The sequence below is a fragment of the Dermacentor albipictus genome, chromosome 1 (assembly GCF_038994185.2).
Source record: "Dermacentor albipictus isolate Rhodes 1998 colony chromosome 1, USDA_Dalb.pri_finalv2, whole genome shotgun sequence".
NCBI classification, from domain to species: domain Eukaryota; kingdom Metazoa; phylum Arthropoda; class Arachnida; order Ixodida; family Ixodidae; genus Dermacentor; species Dermacentor albipictus.
In genome coordinates, this window is record NC_091821.1 from 492,582,024 (window position 1) to 492,603,399 (window position 21,376).

Genomic DNA, 21,376 nt, shown 5'->3' on the forward strand with positions numbered 1-21,376 from the left:
GTCCCACTGCGTTCTTTGACAGCTAAGGCGACTTGCGACGCGTTGATTGAAATTTTCAGTCGCACTGGCGTTCCGGAAATGATCTGTTCCGACCAGGGCACTAATTTCAAATCACAGCTCACACAGTCGATGCTCGAGAAATTAGGTTGCGCACCAAGATTCTCAACCCCAGAACACGAAGAGAAAATAGCTGCAATTAAGAATGTGGCGCCACCACGCACTAAAAAGGAGCTACGCAGCCTGCTAGGACTGTGCGGCTACTATCGCGAGTGCGTCCGAGATTGTGCAGAGGTGGCGAGCCCGCTCACGCGGTTAACAAAGAAAGGGGTACCCAATAGCATACCCTGGTCAGAGGAAGCTCAGACGGCGTTTAAGATACTGAAACAGTCCCTGTGCGAGGCCGTGGCGCTCAGCACTCCGGACCCATCTGAGCCCTACTGGCTTTTCACAGACGCGTCAGCTACGGCGGCGGGCGCTTGTTTGGCGCAAATGACAGCTGAGGGAAAGGAGAGGCCTATTGCCTTTGCCAGCCACCGCTTCACGCCGACTCAGACGCGATGGTCGACAATTGAGAGGGAAGCGTTTGCTATTATATGGGCCTTAAAGAAGTTTGACTACTGGCTTTTTGGTGCCGAGATAAACGTTGTTTCCGACCACAATCCATTGTCGTACCTTACAACTTCGACTCCACACGGGGCAAAATTGACAAGATGGGCGCTGGCTTTACAGCGATATCACGTGTCAGTGCGACATCGGAAGGGTGTCAGTAATGGTAACGCGGATGCTTTGTCCAGGCTTCACAACAGCTCATGGAAGCCAGCGTAATACTATAGTGCCATGCCAACTGGATGGGCGTGAATGTTCCTGCTCACTTGGCGCTGTATATTGCGGACTTTGTGAGTGCCGATTCAAGCCCCAGAGACACTAGAGTGCTCTTACAGTTTGGAACTGCAATCGTGTGCTTAATAGTTTGATGACATGTATTGTGTATTTCTTTTTACTCTCTTCTTGCTTTGTTACTTGAAAGTGTTTGTTCTTGTGATGTAATTAGGCTAGGGTGTGGTTAGAATGTTCATTACGTAATCGCGGCAGTGATTTATCGTATCACTGAGCGAAAATCAGCCCAGTATACTCTTTAGGGGGAACGTGTTAGGCCGCTCATCTCTCGAACAGGAAGAATGGACGGCGTAGGGCTGCATGATTGTTTTGTATATACTTTTGAAGTGCCGCTAGTTGCACGTGCGTTTTGTGAATAGGGAAGCGTCTAACCCCCCAGCGCCTCAGGCGGCAATCGTTTCTGTGGTTGAGGGGTCGGACGGCCCGCGTGGTGTTGGGTGACGAGCCGAGGCGCGCGCCGCCGCGGGGGGCGCGGTGCAGAGGGGAAAACGGACTCGGAGAAAATGCTTTTACGCGGGCTTTGTTGACATTCCGCCGATGGTCATAATAGGGCCACGCGGACAAAGCTCGAGCGGACAAAGGTTGTATACGCGACGTTGTGGCGCCGGCTCTTGAGTCCCCTGCTAATTAGAGACGCAGCTGCCAGCAAGGTTGACCACGTCTGGCGCGTACGGAGCGGGGGGTTCACCCCCCTACGCATTCGGACGGCAGCCACGTGCATCTTGTTTTGAGCGCTGGGGAGAGCCCGCTTTGTGTCGTGTTACAGCATGCAGTGCGCGCCGTAGAGAGGGGCGCGGCGTCGTTTGAAGAGCACCCGAGTCCGGATGCCGCCAGCGGTAATTAGTTTTCTACCAGGAAAAACCTTGAGGGGGGCTACGGTACGCGGTGTTGGGACACCAGCGCCCGAGCCACCCTTGCTGGCTAGAAACGCCGCTGAGGTGCGAGATGGCCTCAATAAATCATGCAGGCCTGGCGTGTTTGACGAGGCCGTCACTGACCACGTGGAAATAGGAGGTGGAGAAGAAGATGTGGGAAGAGGGAAAACAGGGTAGTTTTCCAATAGATTCACTTATGAGAGTAAGCCCATCCCTTTGGGTTGTGGCTTAAGAAACTGTCAACTCTCATTGGCAATTGCTTCCGTGGGATGGGCTAACGACCCTACCGCCCTTTTTCTTTGTCTCTTTCCCCTATAACAACCGAGACGAGGTGCTTGTTCCTCAGTCTAGGCTGTAATCACTAAACCTGATAGAACAGTAAGACTCCGTACGATGCAACGCTAGTCTGGGCCGTAACCACTTAGTGGTAGAACAGTGAGACTCGGTTGATCGTATGTAGCGACAGTTGTCCTAGGCTCTAACTTAAGAGAAAGTAGAAGAGTAAGGCGCTGTTGTCTTGTGTGTTTTGTATCAGTGTTCTTTTGCTAACTCTGTATTTGACTGTGTAAATATTTCCGTTGCAATATATCTTCAAGTTTTGTTACCTCCAACCTGCCTCCTGCTTCATCAACGCCGATAAACACCTTGAAGAGACTTTGGTCGACTTCAAGGAGAAAAGAACAACAAATCAAATCAAGAAACTTAACTGCCATCTTTTTAGTCCGCCAACACGAACTATTTCAATAGAGCGGCGATACCGTGCTTGTCGCAAACAGCCCTGGGCAAGAACTGTTTACCCTCGCAAACCGAGACGCAGCGTCTCGATGGCGTCTGACAAGCTGCGAGTCGCAGTGCAGTGCACAACCGTGAACCGGTCCAAGTTAATGGCAGCTGCGCGTTGTTTGACGATTTTCACGGAACGTAACCAACAAAGATTATTGCGCTCTCGGCGGGGGTAGCAAGAAAGCACATGTACAGCCCTCTCGCTACGCGTTTCTTGAGGGAGCATGCGTTTCGCATTGTTCGCGTCTAGCCGCCTCATATAGAGCCGCGAACTGCTTTTTTCAGCGAACTTCGTCGCCCTCACAAGTCAGTTACTCCAAGCTTCACTTGAAAACGTGACTCACCTGTCTCGCACACGAAGACACCGCCGCAGCCGACGTTCACGAAAACGTCCCGCTGGCGCGCCGCTTGTACACGAATCGTTGATTTCTTCTCGATGGACGAATGGTGATTGGTGTTGATGGCAGTACCAATGAAGAACAAAAAGCACGGAAGGTGTCTTGGATAAATTCTGTTTTTATGCATAAGAAACACGCCAAATATGGGCGTATAATTATTATTTTGTAAAACGATTGAGCACAATTTATTACATTTTCTTTTTTTGCGCTTGCTTCCTCTGACGTTTGGTGAGAGCACTAGTTCGTTACGTAGCCGTGACGCAGTTCCTGAGGCCAGATTTTTCGGAGTGTCCGCTCTTAGTTTTTTCTTTCTCTATGACGGTACTGCTAGCTTTCTATACAAACCCCTTGCAAGGATACGGAGAACAAACAATGCAGTTCAAGACAATAAAATAAAACTGCTAAAAAGCAATGAGCACTGCAGTAAAAAAAACATAAAATAGCAACGAAGTCACACTAGTTCCAATAGTTTCAATAAATGAAGAGAATGGCTACAAGCCACAAAAGAAAAAAGCTCATGGACAAGGTTGGTTGTAAAAGAGAAAAAGGGTCTCTTACTGCGAAACAACAATAATGAGTAAAAGCGCAAAACATCGCAATTACCACTTGTGTGGATCGGCCTGACTGCTCAATCCACTCGTCCGTATACTATGTAAAAGCTTATACCAATGTGCTATAATTACGCACTGCTGCAAACGAAGTCGGGTCTACTAAAGCTGTTCACAGTACCCGTTTCACAGCCACGGCATAAACCTTGTTATGAATCGGAAATAACAGTTAGCCACGCCTGAAAGAAAACTGCAGCCATGGCTCTAAACTTCAACAGCCGGCATCCATTCTGACTATTTGCCTGGAACTAGCTGTCCTCGATATGAAGCTGAAGTTGAGTGGGGAATTAAACAGTGTTTTAAAACGACAGTGACAACATCAAAGTGATGGCAACTCCTCGTTGCTATGCAGGTGGTTCTTGATTTTTTTTTTTTAGAGAGTAAATGCATCGTTACGACGCTGTTTAATAATAGCGTCCATAAACACAGCAGGTTCACACAATGATTAAGATATGCAGCAATAGCGAGACAAGTATTCAAATTGTGTATAAACGTTCAACAGCTCCTACACGATTTCATGGGCAGTAGAGAGCTTTAGATTAGGGGACAGCTTGCGTAAGCAAGAACTAGGGCCCACGGTAATGCGCATGCGCGGACTTGCACGTCTGGGTCTGCGCATACGCAGTACCATGTCCCCTAGTTCTTGCGCACGCAAGCCGCTTAAGTCCCGTAACCTAAAGCTCTCTAATAGCCCCAGTTGTTTCGTTGTCCTGTGTGTTCAAATCAGCTCTGCTGACGCGCGGGAGAGGTCATGTCTCGGCCCCTTGAACCGTGAAACCACGTAGAAACTTAAAAACTTAAGTATCCCAGTCTGTATGTTAAATACAGTAGCTGCAGTCACGGAAAATGAGCAGAATCGCCTTGTCATATATTACGAGAAGTCAACAACTTAGCTCGCATATCTTGGTGCTGCCTGTCGGATAGATACCAGCGGTCGCGTTTCACTTGTGCCGTTGATTTTTTTTTTATGCGAAGCATACTAGTCCCACGCTCTTCCTTGCTGCGCCGAGCGCGGCCGCGTAGCTACCATATGACGTCATAGCAGCTGCAAAAGCGGAGGCTCAACTCGTGCGCTCGCTTGCGGCCGCGTAGCTACATAGCCGCGTCTCAGATCGTGCGCTCGCCTGCGGTCGCACAGATGGTACTGCGGCCTAACTCCCGCTCCTCCCGCTATACCAGCGGTATAGCGGTATTGGTAGCGGTAGAGCGTATTTATTGGTTTGAAAATAAAGGAATCAGCAGAGTAACGCATGAGTTGTTTCTTCGTCTAGCCGAACCAAATATAGCCAAGCAACAGCAGTTCACCAGGCTAAACAGTGGTTCAACAACTAAAATAAAGGCTAGTATGATCCTGGGCTTAACCTTAGCTAAGCCACAGCCATTTTTTCTTTTGCTCACTGTTACGAGGGAAGCCATACATCCGTTCGCAAACACGCAGTGGCACGCAGCAGCCTGTCATAGCTTGTGTTCAACAACTGATGTAATATTTTAAAGCTAGGACCAACGCGTTTACAGCAACGTCCCCGTGCTGGCCACTGCGTTTCTTACAACGCAACGCCAGACACTTTGGAACTAATATGCCTCCCCGCGAAGTTGCGGCAGCGCGGCCTAGGTTTTCAAAAGGTGTCTCCATCCTCAAAGCGGCGGCGCTTGTTTCTAAGTATATGAAGTGCCTTAAACCTTCCCTTTCTTGTGATGTTGATGGTATTTCTTCCGCAGAGCTTAAGACGTATGGAAGCATACTTGTTCCCTGTTCTCACAAGCATTTTCAATAGTTCCCTAAGGTCTAGTACCTTTTCTAGCACTCGAAAGGTAGCATGGACATTGTCCATGCACAAATTAGGTGCTAGATGTGCAGTTACTAACTGCCGACCTATATCTATCCTCTGCAGTGTGTCAAACGTGTTTGAATCGATATTGGATTCCTTGCTTTCTGTTAGTGGTAAGGGCATTTTAATAAATGAACAGCAAGACTTCGTGTGCCGACAACTTAAATGTATTTGAGACTGTGAACAGTGTTCACCACTGCATCGACTTCCAAAAAGACATTTTTTCACTCTCAAACTGGTGCAGAAACAATAAGTACTTCTAAATGCTCCCAATACTATAGCATTAAGTTATATGCAGAAAACGCACCATGTGAAATTTTGATACAACCTACATGATACTCCACTCCTTAGGGTCGATGAAATTAAAGATCTTGGTGTGTACTTCGACAAAATGCTAAGCTTCTCTTCGCATAGATATTACACAGCATGCCCTTCACGCTCTTGTAATCACATGCCTTATATTGCATGATTTCCATTCACCTGTTGTGTTTCTGAAATTCTGCTGTGTGCCTCCAACTACTAGAGTATGCCTCTGTAGGAGGGGGTGCAACGAGCAAATCTAATTCTGACCTCATTGAACGCATCCAGAATAAATTGATATCTATCCTAAAGCACCACTTTTCCCATTCTGGCGACCACAGTTGAGCCTTCTCAAGTATACTTCAACTCGCACCTCTAGATTCAAGACTTAATTACTGACACCTTTTGTTCCTGTATAAGGTGGTCCACGACATTATACATTCCCTAAAGCTTATTGGTCATATGCATTTGTTCGTGCCGCAACAATATACCAGGTAGCATTCCACATTCGTTGCCTGGCCTTGTTGCAAGATTGTGCTATATAAGACTCGACTCCAAAACATACTTCAGAGCTCATTTCCTGGGTTTTGTGTATCAGTAGATAATCACGTAGGATTTACCTCCCTTTTACTTTTCCTCGTTTCCTTTTTTCCCTATTTGTTTCTCTAACTTGCATTTTTTTTGTCTACTACATTCATGTTTTCTGTACATTTTGTCTCACATAGTGCTCGTTAAGTGCACCAGTACAAAGGCTATCTAGCTGTTCCTGGGCATTACAACAAAAATTTGAATGATTGATTATTATCGTAGTATAAAATCGCGCTTTTTAAGTATGTACTAGTATAGTATTTCAGAGCAGTAGCTTTTGTGCAATTAAATAAAGGGCATGAATTAAGGAAGTGCAATAATAATATGCTATGTGCCTGATCATATGCATTGTACTATTAATTTCTTCCGAGTTTTAATAATGGCTACTATATGCAGTGTTGAGCAATAAACTAATATGCCACAGCAATTATTGCGCGCCTCACAGAACAAATTGAATATATCTTTCTCAGTCAAAACATCATAGCAGGCTGACAACAATAAACTGCATTTCTTTTTGTGTTGACGAAGTGTATAAATTGTGAAAATAACCTGTTTATATATTTCTTATACTATGCAAATGAGCTGCTCCGATACATTCAAATAAGCGCTTCAATAGTACGACTTGGCAAAGGGCAAAAAAAGACCCCTATTAAGATACTCCAATTCACAAGCTTGTATTATCTGACGGTATGTCACTTCATTATTGTAAACAAAGACAAACTTGACATGTGGAAACCACTTGCAATAGAACATGGCCCTTACACTGTGAAAATGTTTTGTAGCAATACACTCAATGTGAAGGCATCCGGATGCGGTGTTGATGCATAAAACAACCCAGAATAATAGAGGTGATCCATGGGCTAGATTTAACAGAATCATGAATCGGGGGGAGACAAGCTACGAATTACATACATTTTAGCTATTCTAAATTTTTTTTGTGTGTGAGTGCTATAGGTGTTTCAATTCTATTTTGCTGATTTTCTCAGAACCCACTTTTTCACGTTCCTTTCATGCACCAAGAAGCATAATTATATTTACACGGATGCTTTATCTGTATTTGGTTACCGTATTTCACCGGCTAAAAGATGTTAAACGTTATCGCTCGGTGCAGGATGCGCCTGAACGTATAGGAAGTTTCGCGAATGTTATCGATGGTTCTGTCGTCGACGAACCTTGCTAATCTGATTGCATACGCGACACGAATTGTGTTGTAGTTTCTGGAAGGCGCGCGGGCACCGGCGAATAGGCTGTAACTTTCGACGACTGACGTATGCAAACCGACGCGCTTGACCCGCAGATGAGATTTTCGACGATTGCCGACATTGCTCGCCGCTATCGTTGCGATTGAGTCGGCACTATTTATTTACCGCCACTACTACGTGGCAATATTTCCAACACAGACTTTTTCAGTGATACTTTGCACGCCTAATTCTTACATAGTTGGTTGTGCAATAAGCCACCAAAAGATGAAATGGTACAACAGTTTTTCTTACGATATGGCATCGTCCTGCAGTTGTTTGCAAAGCGATCTTGTAGACAGACGACGCGCGAGCGCTGATGTCGATATTTTGTGCACTATTGTTACTTCACAAATAAAACAAACTGTTGCGGCAAGCGTATATTCATTATTCAAACGTGTTTTCTTATATCTAAACGCGCATACAGATCACTAACTTATTGTTTCACGCTTAGATTACAGCAGGCTGTTTTAGGCCGGACTTTGACGGATGAAGATAGAATATTCCAGCAACAGTGCGCCGCAGCCGAGGAGCGAGCTTCGGCGCGTGTCTGATGTTGAATTCCAATGGCGGAGTCGGAGCAGCCGACGTACTCCGCGAGCGAGCACTCGACTCTGGGGTAGAGCAACGCCTCCAGATACGCGAGTGGAACACAACCTGCGCCGCCGGAGCAAGACGGAAGCGGAAGTTCTATCACAGAGTTACCCAGGATACCTTGCGTGTTGTCATTTCCTTCCGCTGTTTGCTCCCAGCACCGCCGCACCGGTCACTTGTCTCATCAGCGCCGTTCACCTGTTGTTTCTTTAAAAGTGCGGAATGGATATCTCGTCAAGCGTGCAGCAGCTTTTGCTTCCTCGCGAGTCGTGACCGGTGGCGCCTCCCAGCAGACAAACGTGGTAAAGGAAATACGTCACGCAGAGTTCCGGTCCACTCCGCCGATTTTGGCGGAGCTTCTTTTTCTGCTCCACGGAGTGACTCCCGCTCTGAATCCCCTCCGACTCTCTGATTGGAACACCTTACTCCCGCCCTCACTCTGCCATTGGAACAAACTTGCTCCGAAACGAGCAGAAAAACTTGCTCCGACTCCGCCATTGGAATTCAACATGAGCTTCTCTCCAGTGGTTGGGTGCACTCTTCCTCCGACCAACGCGAAGCGAAGCGTGCGTCATAACACGCTCGCCCGCTGGGTCCGCTGGACCGTAAACCCGCCCAGCTACAACTGTGTAATATTCGCAGTGCGCAAGTGATCTGATTACAAAGCTACAGCACAGACAACCGACGAAGCCGGCGAGAATGATCATGACCGCATGCAGGCGCGGCATGCGCTGAGCGATAATTTAATACTTGTTAGCCGCTGAAACGCGGTCACCGGATAAAATATAAACAAGTACTCGTGTGAATGTGCTACTGTGAAGACAGCGTGCTCGAAAACAAAGGCTCGGAAACGGGTACCATCTTTATTAAACAGAAACTGACCTTTCAGATAGTACTTACACACATTGTCGCCTCCACCAATGTCGCGTGGGCCTATAGGTGGTGCTGAGGGTTGGTAACGGCTTGTAACGGCAGTTGTCAGTAACGGTCTAAAATCTTCTAAGATTGTGTGTCGGATGCAGCGTCCAGAAATAGATGAAAGCGACAGTGTTACCTTGAAATACCATTTTCAATGTCGTCTCTCTCCTTGCCATTGTGTGACATTTCCTGTATATGTTCGCGTGCCTTTGTGGATAGCAAGACTGAACTCTATATACCTCATGCGCTCGAATGGATTTTGCTATTGCCGACGTAAGATATTGCAAGTGATAGCATGTAAGTGTTTTGGGACAAGTGTCAATGCATTCTATTGAGCTGCTGTCATAGTCGCATACTACTACCAGGAAAAAAACAATACAGGCCTATACCACCGCCCATTTTTCATAATTTGAAGTTTTCCTTCTGTGGTGCAGAGCGAAGTGAAAAACACCCACAATAACCTAACAAACCTACTTACATCGACGTAGAGATAAAAGTTGCCGTCTTCGCCTTGCACTCTGCGCATTGAAAAACCGAAGCTCCAATATTTCCAGTATTTCTTCTTCCGGAAAAGGATAAGTTCGACTTTTCCAATGCTGGAACTTGGACCCTCTTTCTTCTCATTCGCAGCTGCATGTGCGGAAAAAGATGTAAAGAAAAACAAGTCAGTTTATACTAGAAACATTGCCCATAAAATTCAAGCCCAAGAAAATAACCTGACAACATAACTTAAGTAACTGAAGCAAGAATGTTTCAAGTGGTTTACTGAGTGGACAGAGCAGATATAAAAAAGAAGGGCGCGATAGAGGAATGAATAAATACGGGATAAATTTATGAGGCGGAATTCAGCCAAGACTTCTCCCCACAATTTATTCCTGCACAATTTACCAACTTTTACCAGTTTTTCATTCATAAGAGTACAACACGCAAGAAATAACAAAGCAAGAGCTGTAAAAAAATCTTCGGCTAAGATCATTTCTCAAGCAACCAGAGTGGAAGAATATTTCGAAAGCGGAGAAATAATTTAGGTAGCAGAGCAAAGATGCCTTGCTCAGCCATAAGGTAGCACAAACTGCAACATATGCACTTATCTACATTACTTTTATTCTCACCTAAGACAGCCTCTCAGCTTACTGTATATTAGCATCCTATAGCATGTGACGCAGCACCAGTGCAGCGTCCCTTCGCAAAGCCACAGACTGGTCCGGAATTTTTTATGGGTATTCAGTAGAGTGTGAAACAATTAAAGGTTGTCCTCGTTGTTACCGAGATATCGCTATACAGGTTGTTTCCGCGAAGAACTTAAGTGATATTTAACAATAGCCGTTTAGGAATAAAAGGACGGCTCCTTCGGAGACATGCCGTCACTGGTGGCGATGACGGGCTGACGGGTTACACGTGGTTTTATTGTTGTATTCGTATAGTAGCTTGTGGCCAAGTACTGCACTAGGGTGGCCAATCCTGCTCTGGTGAGGGAGTGCATTACCGATTTTGGTCGCCGGGATCAGGCCGCACTCCAGGCCCGTTTATGCAATTTTATCAACACGCGGATTTTTTTTTTAACCGCGTGAAAATTGCGCGGCACCGGAATTCGAACCACGGCCCTCTTGCATGCGAGGCGCATGCTCTACCTCTACGCCACCGCTGCTGTCCTACACGTGGCGATGAGTATCTAATTAACGAAAAATTAATTAACTTTTGATCTTTTGTTTCCAGCAGGATCACTGTAATTGTGACATGGGAGCTCTCCGTACAAGCGATATCTACTCTTGGATGTGGAAAAAATGCGATTACCCGCTGAACTGTCGCACGAGGAATCAGTGGTGCGCGGAACCGAAACAGGGAACAGTGCAGCGAGCGCAAAGCCCTCGAGGCGACGTTCTGCTTACTTCACTCAGCAGTGAGCAGACAGCGCGCGGCGGCTTCCGTGCTCCTCGCTGTCGCCAGTTTTCTTTGCGTGACAATATATCACTCAACTGATTGATCGCTTCTCTTTTGCGTCTCTTTAGACCCTACGTAGACATTGTTTTCTACTGCATTCTATGGCCAGTATTCTGCTCCCTTCTGGGCCAGCCACGGGTGCCAGATCAGTAGCAGGCTCACTCACTGCTCGCGAGTCCCGTCTTGACGCTGCTCTGGCCTGGCGTGGCGGCGCGGTAGTCGACGGGAGTGCTCGAGAAGTCACTCGTGTCCATGAACGTGGCGGAAATATTAATGGCCGTCTTGCTTTCCCTGACCTGCGCCGGCAAAAGGGGGACGATGCTAGATAATAATGTATATTCTTTGACATCAGCTGACTGACAACTGAAACGGCAGTCCTTGTAAGTGCCGCAAATACAAATCCGCAGCAATCTTATACATCAGGAAAGATGTTGGTGTGTATTGTTGCGACTATAGGACATATGCGAAATTCTGTAAGCACGCTTCCCAGCACATTTCGTTTGATTAATGCAGGTGGCACACGCAACGAGAGGCGAGGTGCACACTTTAGAATCAAGCGCAATGCAGTTGTCTTGAACTAGGGGCCTACGGCAGCAAGCGCAAACGCAGTTCTGAATGCACGGCTTCCGAGCTCGTAGGCATTGTGGCAGATTTCATGATTCACCTGGCCTGTCCTTGCTATCTGTAACCTCCTTGTTAGATCGGCTGCTTGGGTCTGGCATTGCTTTGGTGTACTTTTCCAGGAGCGCAGCGCATTTTGCTTCGGCTATAACCGTTTCTTTCAGTGAAGCCAAGAAAGATTTTGAATATTCGTACATTCCACTGCAATTAAGAGATCGAGAAGTATTTCGTCGCCTGTTGAAGTGCTAGACGTTTTTAGTGATTCTGCTATGTAAGACCCAAGGCCGTAGAACCTTCCTGCTGCTTTCATTGCATTGCAGACAAATTATGGTGGCGTGGGCGTACCGCGTTCATGAGCTTCTTGAAGCTTCCAGATGCGTAGCAGAGCAGCGGTTTCTGTGTCTCGAAGGCGATGTCGGTCATCTCGTCAATGGTCAGGTGGCGTCGTTGGTCGTCTGGGTCGGGTTCGTTTCCCTTCTCCGCGTCGGCCTTCAGGATCTCGGCGATGCTGGATATTTCGCACAGGTTGGTCCGGTTGTACAGCATCTGCCAGTCGAACTGCTCGAAGAACGGGTGAGTCTTGAGGTCGTTGTAATTGCGTGACCCCAGCCGCTCCACTGGGTTCTTCTTGAGCATGCGGTACATCATGTCCTTGGCCGGTGCCGTCGCCGAGTGCGGGTGGTCCTCCGTGCGGGGAAACTTGAGCGGCGACGTGACGATGCGCTCGCGCAGAGCCTGCTTCGTCTTGCCACGAAACGGCACCCGGCCCGTCGAGAGCTTGTACAAGACTATGCCCGCTGACCACCAGTCTGCGGCGCGACCTGCGCCAGTCGCCACGCACGCCGTGATGTGCACTTTGCTTTAGTGGGCGCACTGTACCTTTGAAAGTAACATGGTGTAGCTGTTATGATGGACGTTTTGTCCCCGTAAGGCACTTCGACCCCAAGGTAATGTGAGCGCACACCTTTAAACGTAACCATAGAACATATCTGTGGGGGCTTGTGGTATATATACATTGTTATACGTATTCTGTAGCAAACATATTTCCAATAATATTACAATGTGGCCAGATTGTATGATTATCTTAGAGCTTATTATCACTCATGGTATCGTAACGGTTATATTGATGTATATCAACATTTCCTCAGGCGCCTGCAAGCACACAAGTCAAGTGCACTCAATATTCTCGCGTTTTTAAACAAGCGCAAACGCGTTCTCACGAGTGTTATACGGTGAATTGTTATACGGTGACGTGCACAGAGCCAGAGCGTCAGTGTGGTTCCGGTCTACATAATGTGCGTTTTTTGACCGTGCGCACCTCCCGCGGCAGAGGTGAAGCAGGCGTTAAGCACTCCCCATACATAGGCCGATTCCGAAGATAGTGTAATGCCGGGCAGACCTGCAGTGGAGGTGACGGTGGCGTTAACCACTTTCCATACGTGGGCCGATCCCGAAGATAGTGCAATGCCGGGCGGAGGTTTTTCTTGTTTCTTTGTTTCTTTCCTTTCTTTTTTCTAATTTATCTTTATAATTAGTTTACGTGATCACGAAGCACTGTTACTGTTCATGTTAACTTTGCATGTATATATTCACTGTTAGCATAATTTGTATTTCTTTATCAAATATTTACGCCATGCCTATGCCATGAAACCTGAGCCCGATGCAAATCCAGGACTTTACAGAATAGCTAAACGAGGAACACTAGAGCAAGGGCCACATACCGAACGAGTGGAAACACGCGGCAATCGCGACCATTCCGCAACCAAGCAAGAAGCCCGCGATCGACACCCTGCGTCCCATCTCGCTGACTTCGTGCCCCGGTAAGCTGCACGAGAGAGTCATCGAAACCCGCCTCCAACATTACATAGAGGACGGTGACCTCTTCCCGCACACCATGATTGGCTTCAGGCCGGGACTTTCTGTGCAAGATGCGTTCCTAATCCTAAGGGAAGAACTTCTCAAGGGCATCCCGAATGGATGAGACCACCACCTGCTTGCACTCGACCAGAAAGGGGCCTTCGATAAAATCTCTAACAAGGCCATTCTCAAGGGACTGAACGACATCAGCTGCGGGGAGCGCATCTTTAATCACGTTAAATCGTTCCTGACGGGCCGGACGGCAACCATCGGAATAAGCCAGACTCGATCGACGAGCCGAACAAAGGAACACCGCAAGGAGCGATAGTCTCCCCGATTCTCTACAACGTCGCGATGCTATCGCTCACAAAAGAGCTGCGGAAGATCCCGGACCTACGTTACGCCCTGCACGCAGACATCACGCCCTGGGCCACCAAGGGCTCCCTAGCGCGAAAAGAGGCGACCTTTCAGGAGGCCGTGGAGAGATTTGCGACAGCGAGTGGAATGCGTTGCGCGTCCGAGAAGTCCGAGGTGATCCGGGCGCACGGAAGAGGAATCTACAAGTCTCCCGGCCTCATCGACCTCTATCTTGAGGGCCAGATGATCACGGAAGGCAATAGGACTAGAATTCTGGGTTTTTAGATCCAGAGCCACCTGAAGACCTCCCACACCATCCAAACCCGAAGGTCTGCCACCAAATAGATCTCGAGGATTATCAAACGAATTACAAGAAGCCGCAAGGGCATACGAGAACGGGACACGCTTCGCCTCATCCAGGCTCTGGTGATCAGCAGAGTAACGTACAGCATGCTGTATCACTACCACTCGCTAAACAAAAACGACCAAGAACAAGTCGATGCCATCATCAGAGGCGCGTACAAAACGTCCCTGAGTCTCCCTGTCACCACCTCAAACGAGAAGTTACAGGCCTTCGGGATCCACAACACCTTCGCTGGGCTGTCGGACGTGGTTATGACTTCGCAAAAAGCCAGATTACAGAACACGGTGGCGGGCAGAGCCATCCTCCACCGGACCGGAACGGCAACGGAGCTCCGTGCCCTCGATGGGCAACGATCACTTCCGCCTGAGGTAGAGGCAAGATCAAAGCAAACCCGATACCGAAGCACATGAGTCATTAACTCCATCAAGGACAACGCAAGGCTCGCGTAGACTGACAGCGCCGACAATTCAAGGGTGACCCTTACGTAATGTACGTGGACGTGGCGGCGTACCCTGTAGGGGCCTCTTCGTGGTAGCCGCCGTGAACGGGAGAGACAACTCCTTGATGCTCGCGGCCTCCGTCAAGGTAGAGGCCCCAGCTGCGGCTGAGATCATAGGCGCGGCGCTGGTAATAAAGCAACAAGACAGGGTAGGCAGGGAAGTTCATGTCATTACCGACTCGCAATAGACCTGCCGTAACTTTGCCAACGGACGAACACCGCTGCTGCCGGCTCAGATCCTAGGCCCGAGGCTGCAAGAATCCCATCAAATCACATGGACGCCGGGCCACGCGGGTCTGGAGGGGAACCAAAGGGCGAACGCCCTAGCTCGAACGCTAATCAACCGAGCGGGGCAAGACCAATCGTATCATCAATCCCCACCCTTTACCTTTGTGCCCCTGCCATCCAATTACTGCGACCGACTCGAGATCTAGCGGCTCAACGGCAGGATTTATCCTCCCCCTCACAGGAAGCTCAACACTGAAGAAGCAGTAGCTCTCAGACTTATTCGGACCAAGACATTTCCAAACCTACACAGATACAACAAAATGTTCCCACATACATATCGCGGTATCTGGCCCTGGTGCGGCGACACAGGCCCTACACTGTTTCACGTCTCGTGGGGGTGCGGGGGCAAACCTCAACACTCAAAAACGCCTAGCACGTCATTTGAGCAGTGGGAGGTTCAGCTGACCGGTGAAATCCTGGCAGAACAAGAAATTCTCGTCCAGCAAGTACGTCGAGCAGCTATGGCCAGTGTAGTCCTGGAGAGAAGACACCACCCACTCGACCTCAAGAGCAACGACCTCGATGGTCCGAATAAATGTATTCTCTCTCTCTCTTATGCCATCACAAAACAGATTTATGTATATATGCACGTTGTATTTTTTACCCGTTTCTTCTGTTGGCTTGGTTAATTCCATATTTCTCTGCTAATTTCGTAATTTGTGCACAATAATCATGTACAGAGGGTCCCGGTACGGTCTTTTGGCCTTGAGACCCTCTCCTGCATATCCTTCTTGTTGTAATCATGCTTTGAAAAAATAAATACATGTTTGGATTGGATTTGACTTGACCTGTGGTGGAGCTGCTGTTCGCCATTAAGGGGCCCACATACACAGCTTCGCTAGTCATCCTTCTTCACAGAGTGGAAAGGCACTGCTTTTATTTGATCCATGTCGTGAGATATTTTGTACCTATGCCTTGTAGCTGATCTATAGAGTTAAAAAAACTATGGCAATATTGCTTCTAAACGGCAAGCGTATACTGTGAAAGGTTATATTAACGTCACTCGGCCTCTTGAAAGTAAAAATATTTTTATTTCTGCGGTCTTACGTTCCTCGCAATATTGTAGTTTCAACTTGAAGCTTTATGCTGCAATGTATGTCAGTACATGGCCACTCTTCGACGAGCGGCGACATGGCCAGTACCGGTGAGTAAACATCGTAGTTAGCAGAATAATTGACAAACACAAGAGAATATTACTCTTCATTACAAAAGCAAAGCTTTCTTTGCCTCTTCCACATAGTTTGGCAAGTGTCGTGGATTCCATGCCGTATATAATGGAGCGCAGCCCCTAGGCGCCCGTTCCTGCGGCTAGCGTCGGCGGTGGTGGCGTAGGCGGCGTAACCGAGCGAACGAGCACAACAGCGAAATATGAAAGAGCGAACGCGGTGCGCGAGACGAAAGACGCAAGCCGCGCACGACGGAGACACGACGGAGAGTGGCCCCTTCAGTGAGTTGTGCGCGGAAAACTGGTGTCACGCGGACCCGCCGGACCGCTTGATGAGAACTAGTTATCGTCCGCTCGAGTCAAGTCTCGCTCGCTCTTGTTTGCTCAGCTAGGTTTGGTTTCGTTCGTGCTTGTTTCAATTGTCATGGTTTGCGATTGTGTCTGCATTGTAATCTGGTTGTATGCGCGACGCGAATTGTGCAGCCACGGAAGGTACGCAGTACCAGCGATTACAGTAGAACCTTCGACAAGTCATGTAGAAAAGCTGACGCGCTTGACTTGCGGGTCAGATTTTCGACGACCGCTGATTCTGCTGCATGTCTCTCTCAAATTCTTTGCCTCAGTATATCGCGAAATAAAAACACGTGTAGAGCTGCACTCAAATTTTGCATTAGGGAGTATCGCGATCGTCGGTGAGTTGTCTTGTGGATACAAATAGACAACTTTGACCGCTGGATATGCGCTCACACCTATCTTGCCGTGCACAATATGGACCGCCAGGTATGCGCCTGAATATACAAAATCTGGATGGCTGCTGTCGAGCTTAGCAGACAGCTTCGATCAATGGCGATATGGCTCTGAGTGTGTGGCCATTCTTGGTCAATCCTCCAGAGCAGCGGGTATGAACTTTAAGCTTTATATGCACACAAGTAAACCTTGTTATTGTCATATCAACCGTACCGGCACTCCGAGCAAACTTTGGTCGTTGCCGTGATGTTATCTATGTATTTATGTATACGTATGCCATATATTTGCGTATACCGTATATGCAAGGTATATGCTAAACTATGCAACTACCAAAGTTCCTCAAGCCAGGTCTATGTTCCTAACTGAACTATTTTCCTAATTTTTATTTATAATTGTACTGCGCAAGAACGATCACCAAACATCTTATTCACAGCGGATTCCTTTTATCCTAACTCTTACGGCCAATAAAAATTCCATAAAATATTTGCGCTCAGTCTTAAAACGATGCCATTTTATTGGCCCCTTTCTCATCGACCACGGAGCGGCGCCTGTTACGCGCCATTACAGGCCCCACGTACAAAGCGTGTTCAAGTTTGTAGGGGGAGCCAGAAATGTTGGCGCACAGGCGCACGTCGCATCCGCATACAGCGGCGTCCACGCATAGTTAGGACACTGTTAAAAACGCTCAAGGGCAACGGTAAACTTGCTATCGCTGCCAGGGATTCATCCTTCGGACGAAACAGGCAATTTCTTTCTCTCCCCGAGGTTTGGCGTTCGTCGTCGTTTTCTCGCCTAGTAGACAAGTTCGCTTACTTGGCATGCGGGCCTCTAGGGTATTTGCCACTGGGTAAGTGTTCTTGGCCCACTTGGCCCACTGCGTATCCGCCCATTCTCGACTCATCCCCTAGAATGGTATTAGCCACTGGGACACAATCAGGATAGGTCTCAAATGTATTTACGTATATGTCATGCTTCTCTGTACCCATATACCTATGATCAAGATTCTTCCTTCGACAAGCGTCATGCACATCATTTGTCCTCGTGACACAGGCAGCCTTGTTCCATCCGCTACCAGTGCTATCTGACTAACTCAAACAAGCTTCGCGTCATTTATATTCCAACACTGAATTTCCCTATATACAGAGGACAAAGTTAAATGCAGCCAAGGCTAAACTGTCTATGTTCTTCCTCTGTTTTTGCGCGCATGTTTATTGCAGTGCAATAAACAATACAGGACGAAAACATGTGTCATGAATGTACGAACATGTGCGACAAAATCCTATGCCGCAGATACCGTAGTTGTGTGTTAACGAATACAGAGTGAACCACGTTTAATATTACTGCATCACCTGATATACGCATGGAGTAGTTCGTAATAACATATGCCATGGGAGTGAGTCTATGCATTGCTATAGAAAGATAACATATCCTCTTTAAGGTTTCGCCATTCTCTGTTACAGAGAGTCATCGTGAGATCGTTCATTACGGGATATATCCGCTCTCGTAATGCGAATGTTTTGCTTGCTCTAGAATTTCAACGCAGTTTCGTACCATACGGGCGCCTCTTCAGTATCTCCGGTGCCATGTAAGGTATGGTACCAGCCGATTCCCCATCGTGAAACTCGAACGGCGTCCTCCGGAAGTAACCACGCAGGAGACGTTTGGAAACTGCGAGAAGACGGCACGCGCAGCAAATTGAAATGAAGCGTTGCCTTCACACATTCCAGCGACACTACGACGAAACGAGTACACTTTTATCCCACATCACCACGTCTTTCTTGTCCTTGCCCACTCACATCCACTCTTCTGCTTCAACAGGTGTCAAGCAAATACGAGCAACTGCATACGACATGTGAATGACAACTGTTCTTTTTTCGCGTATCATTGCATTTCCAAGCTTCATGAGCTAGAAGTTTCCCGCGGATCATTCTATCACTCGATCATTGCTTTTCAATAATTTTTCACGTTTCCTTAATAATCTAGTCGCTTCGCAAGGTGACCGTTTCTACCGAGCAAGTGCATTTTCTTACCGCAGAAGAATAAGGGACCTAGAATAATGTCACTATGACGTATTCGAGCGCGAAAAAGATGCTACACGACACGTAATATTATTGCCCGTTTCCTCGACAACAAAAAGAAACAATTCATTTTGTCCACTGGATTTCTGCCACTGCATTTGCCTTTGCATAAAAATGACCTGCGGCAAAATTTAAGTATCTAGCCACGACACCATATCCTTGGCAAACAGGCATTTAACGCTAGTAAATATGAAAATGAGCTGTCGTTCAATAAAGCTTTCCGGCAGATATACAGCACGGGAACTGCGTACATGCCTCAATTACCTCAACGAAGATAAATAAACGTAAAATGCAAGAAGAAACAATTTGCCGTTACCAAAGCTCGCATTGTGTTTGCATATAGCTATGTTCTATTGATTCTCTTTCCATCACTTAGATAAATCTGCATCGTTTAGGTTACCGCGATTATTCTTCGCGCAACCGACACCATTGTCATGTGCCAAGCCTAAAGCATATACAGTTAAAGCTCGACCTGACGAAGCCCGATTTTACGAAGTTCCCGATCTAACGAGGAAATTTATTCCCCGGCAGGAACCCACAGGGTTCAGTTTTATCATCAACCCGAATTAAGGCAGGAAATATTGCCGAACTCGATTTAGCGAAGTTTTTCTGGAAATAATTGAGTAAAAAAGCGGTGGCTTCTTTCTAATTTTGGCGCAGACGGGTTCTTCTTCGAGCGTGCGCTCTAAAGCTATGGCGTTAAAACATCTAGGCACCATGGTCACATCCATAGCTTTACTTCGACGAGGCTGTACGCAGCGCTCATGCACGGAACAGCGGAATCAACACCACCTCGGTAGGGGCGGCGGTGGTTGCTTTCGTTATTTCATGGTTTATGCGACAGATGGCTGGATTAGCGGCAAATACAATGCCGCGCTAGCCTTTGCGTGTCGCGTCGTTACAATTTTGGATCTCGAAGGACCCAAAATTCCTCTCTCCATTTTACGAAGTTCTCGATATAACGAAATAATTCTAGCGTGGTCATCCCTTGGTTTAATAGAGTTTCAACTGTACTTTCTAAAACTAAAACTTGGGACTATGGCACAAATACTTTCGTTTTTTTTATTATTTAGCCAGCACCAACACGCAGCCTCATAAATGCTCATAAATCAAGCATGTGAGTGGGAAATCGGCACACTTTGCGTACGTATGTTATGCTCTCCTGTCGGCTGCTTTCTGCCATCTTGCGTGTTAACAGAAAGACCAGTCCCCTACCGTAGTAATCACTTCAGAAGGAAAAACAGCGTTGTGTTATTTAAAAAAAGAAAACCATTAGAATAAACAACAGCAGCTCTGCCGGTACAGCACTAGGGCAGCGTTAGTTCTATCGCTACGCGCTGGAATGAGAGCACAGTGCAATTATTCTCACAGTGACCGCTGCAAACTTTCGTCGTGTCGAAGTCGATGACTTTCACCCGGCCGCCAGGCAGTATAAGCATGCTGCGAACAGGTTGAGAAAATAAAGTGGTCAGGCAATCAAAGTGTCGCAATAGACCGAAGGACGTTCAACGTTGACGCGCTGCCGCACCGGCGCTTGCGGAAAAGGACACGACGTTGTTTAGAGCCGATCCGTGTGCAGCCAAAATTTTTTTATATTGACCAAGAAATGGCAGCGGAGCTTTCGCTTAGTCATTGAACAGTTGTGCAGTTCGATAGACGCAGTGACGAGAGATCACCTATAGATCGGTCTCGTGGGTTGATTAAAATTCTGATGTATTCATAGAGTAGCATGTAACTGCTTCTCCTAAACCTTCGCCACATAGCTAATACAACGTACATCAGCGAAGACAAGATAGATCAGATCATCTGAAAGCGTGGGTATTGGCCCTTAGAGAACTGTCACATGTAAAAGCATAGTATTCGCAGCAGCGGCCGCCTCAATGCACCAAGTAGACAGATTCAGCTTCACAAAGAACGCCTGTCGTTCTCGCTTACATTGATAAACCTCGAGTCAAACGTTTTTAAAGTTTACGTAAGGTTCTGCTAACTTTTTTTATTCTTTTTTTGTGGAGCCTTGGCAAAGAAAGAAGTATTAGCATTACCAAAAGCTCCCCATCTGACCGAAGTAACGACTAGAAATAACATTTTCGTACACTGAAGAAAAAAATAAATGTTGTAAAATATAACAGGTGTTCTTTCGCCACAACCATGCATTGTCATGCACGGACTTTCAAAAGCTTATTGAACATATTTCTGCATAGGCTGAATGCCACTTAGTAATTTTAGGACAGCATTTAAGAGAGTCCGCGCATGAAGTAAGGGTCATCTCACATAAAGCAATAGTTCGGTCAAGTTTAGAGTAGGCTAGTATTATCTGCTATCCACATAGACAAACATTAGATAATGAGCTAGAGCAAATCTATAGGCGAGACATGAGTCATTCGGGCTACCAAACAAGACAGCTTGTAACATGTTTACGCCCACAAGGTGG

General features: G+C 47.1%; 1 protein-coding gene across 7 annotated transcripts in view; it reads right to left on the reverse strand.

The window, feature by feature from the left end:
- Nucleotides 1-21,376, reverse strand: part of LOC135912982 (microtubule-associated serine/threonine-protein kinase 3-like) — a 134,910-nt gene that overhangs the window by 26,274 nt on the left and 87,260 nt on the right. For 4 of the 7 annotated variants that reach the window (XM_065445598.1, XM_065445635.1, XM_065445594.1 and 1 more), the window contains 6 exons: nt 20,315-20,385; nt 18,419-18,535; nt 14,653-14,772; nt 11,936-12,411; nt 11,136-11,265; nt 9,507-9,658 (listed from right to left, as the gene is read on the reverse strand). In XM_065445598.1, coding sequence (XP_065301670.1) covers nt 9,507-9,658; nt 11,136-11,265; nt 11,936-12,411; nt 14,653-14,772; nt 18,419-18,535; nt 20,315-20,385 — 1,066 coding nt within the window. Of the gene's footprint in view, nt 1-2,899; nt 3,067-9,506; nt 9,659-11,135; nt 11,266-11,935; nt 12,412-14,652; nt 14,773-18,418; nt 18,536-20,314; nt 20,386-21,376 lie in introns of all 7 variants that reach the window. The other 3 variants (XM_065445643.1, XM_065445608.1, XM_065445618.1) reach the window with 3 other exon arrangements.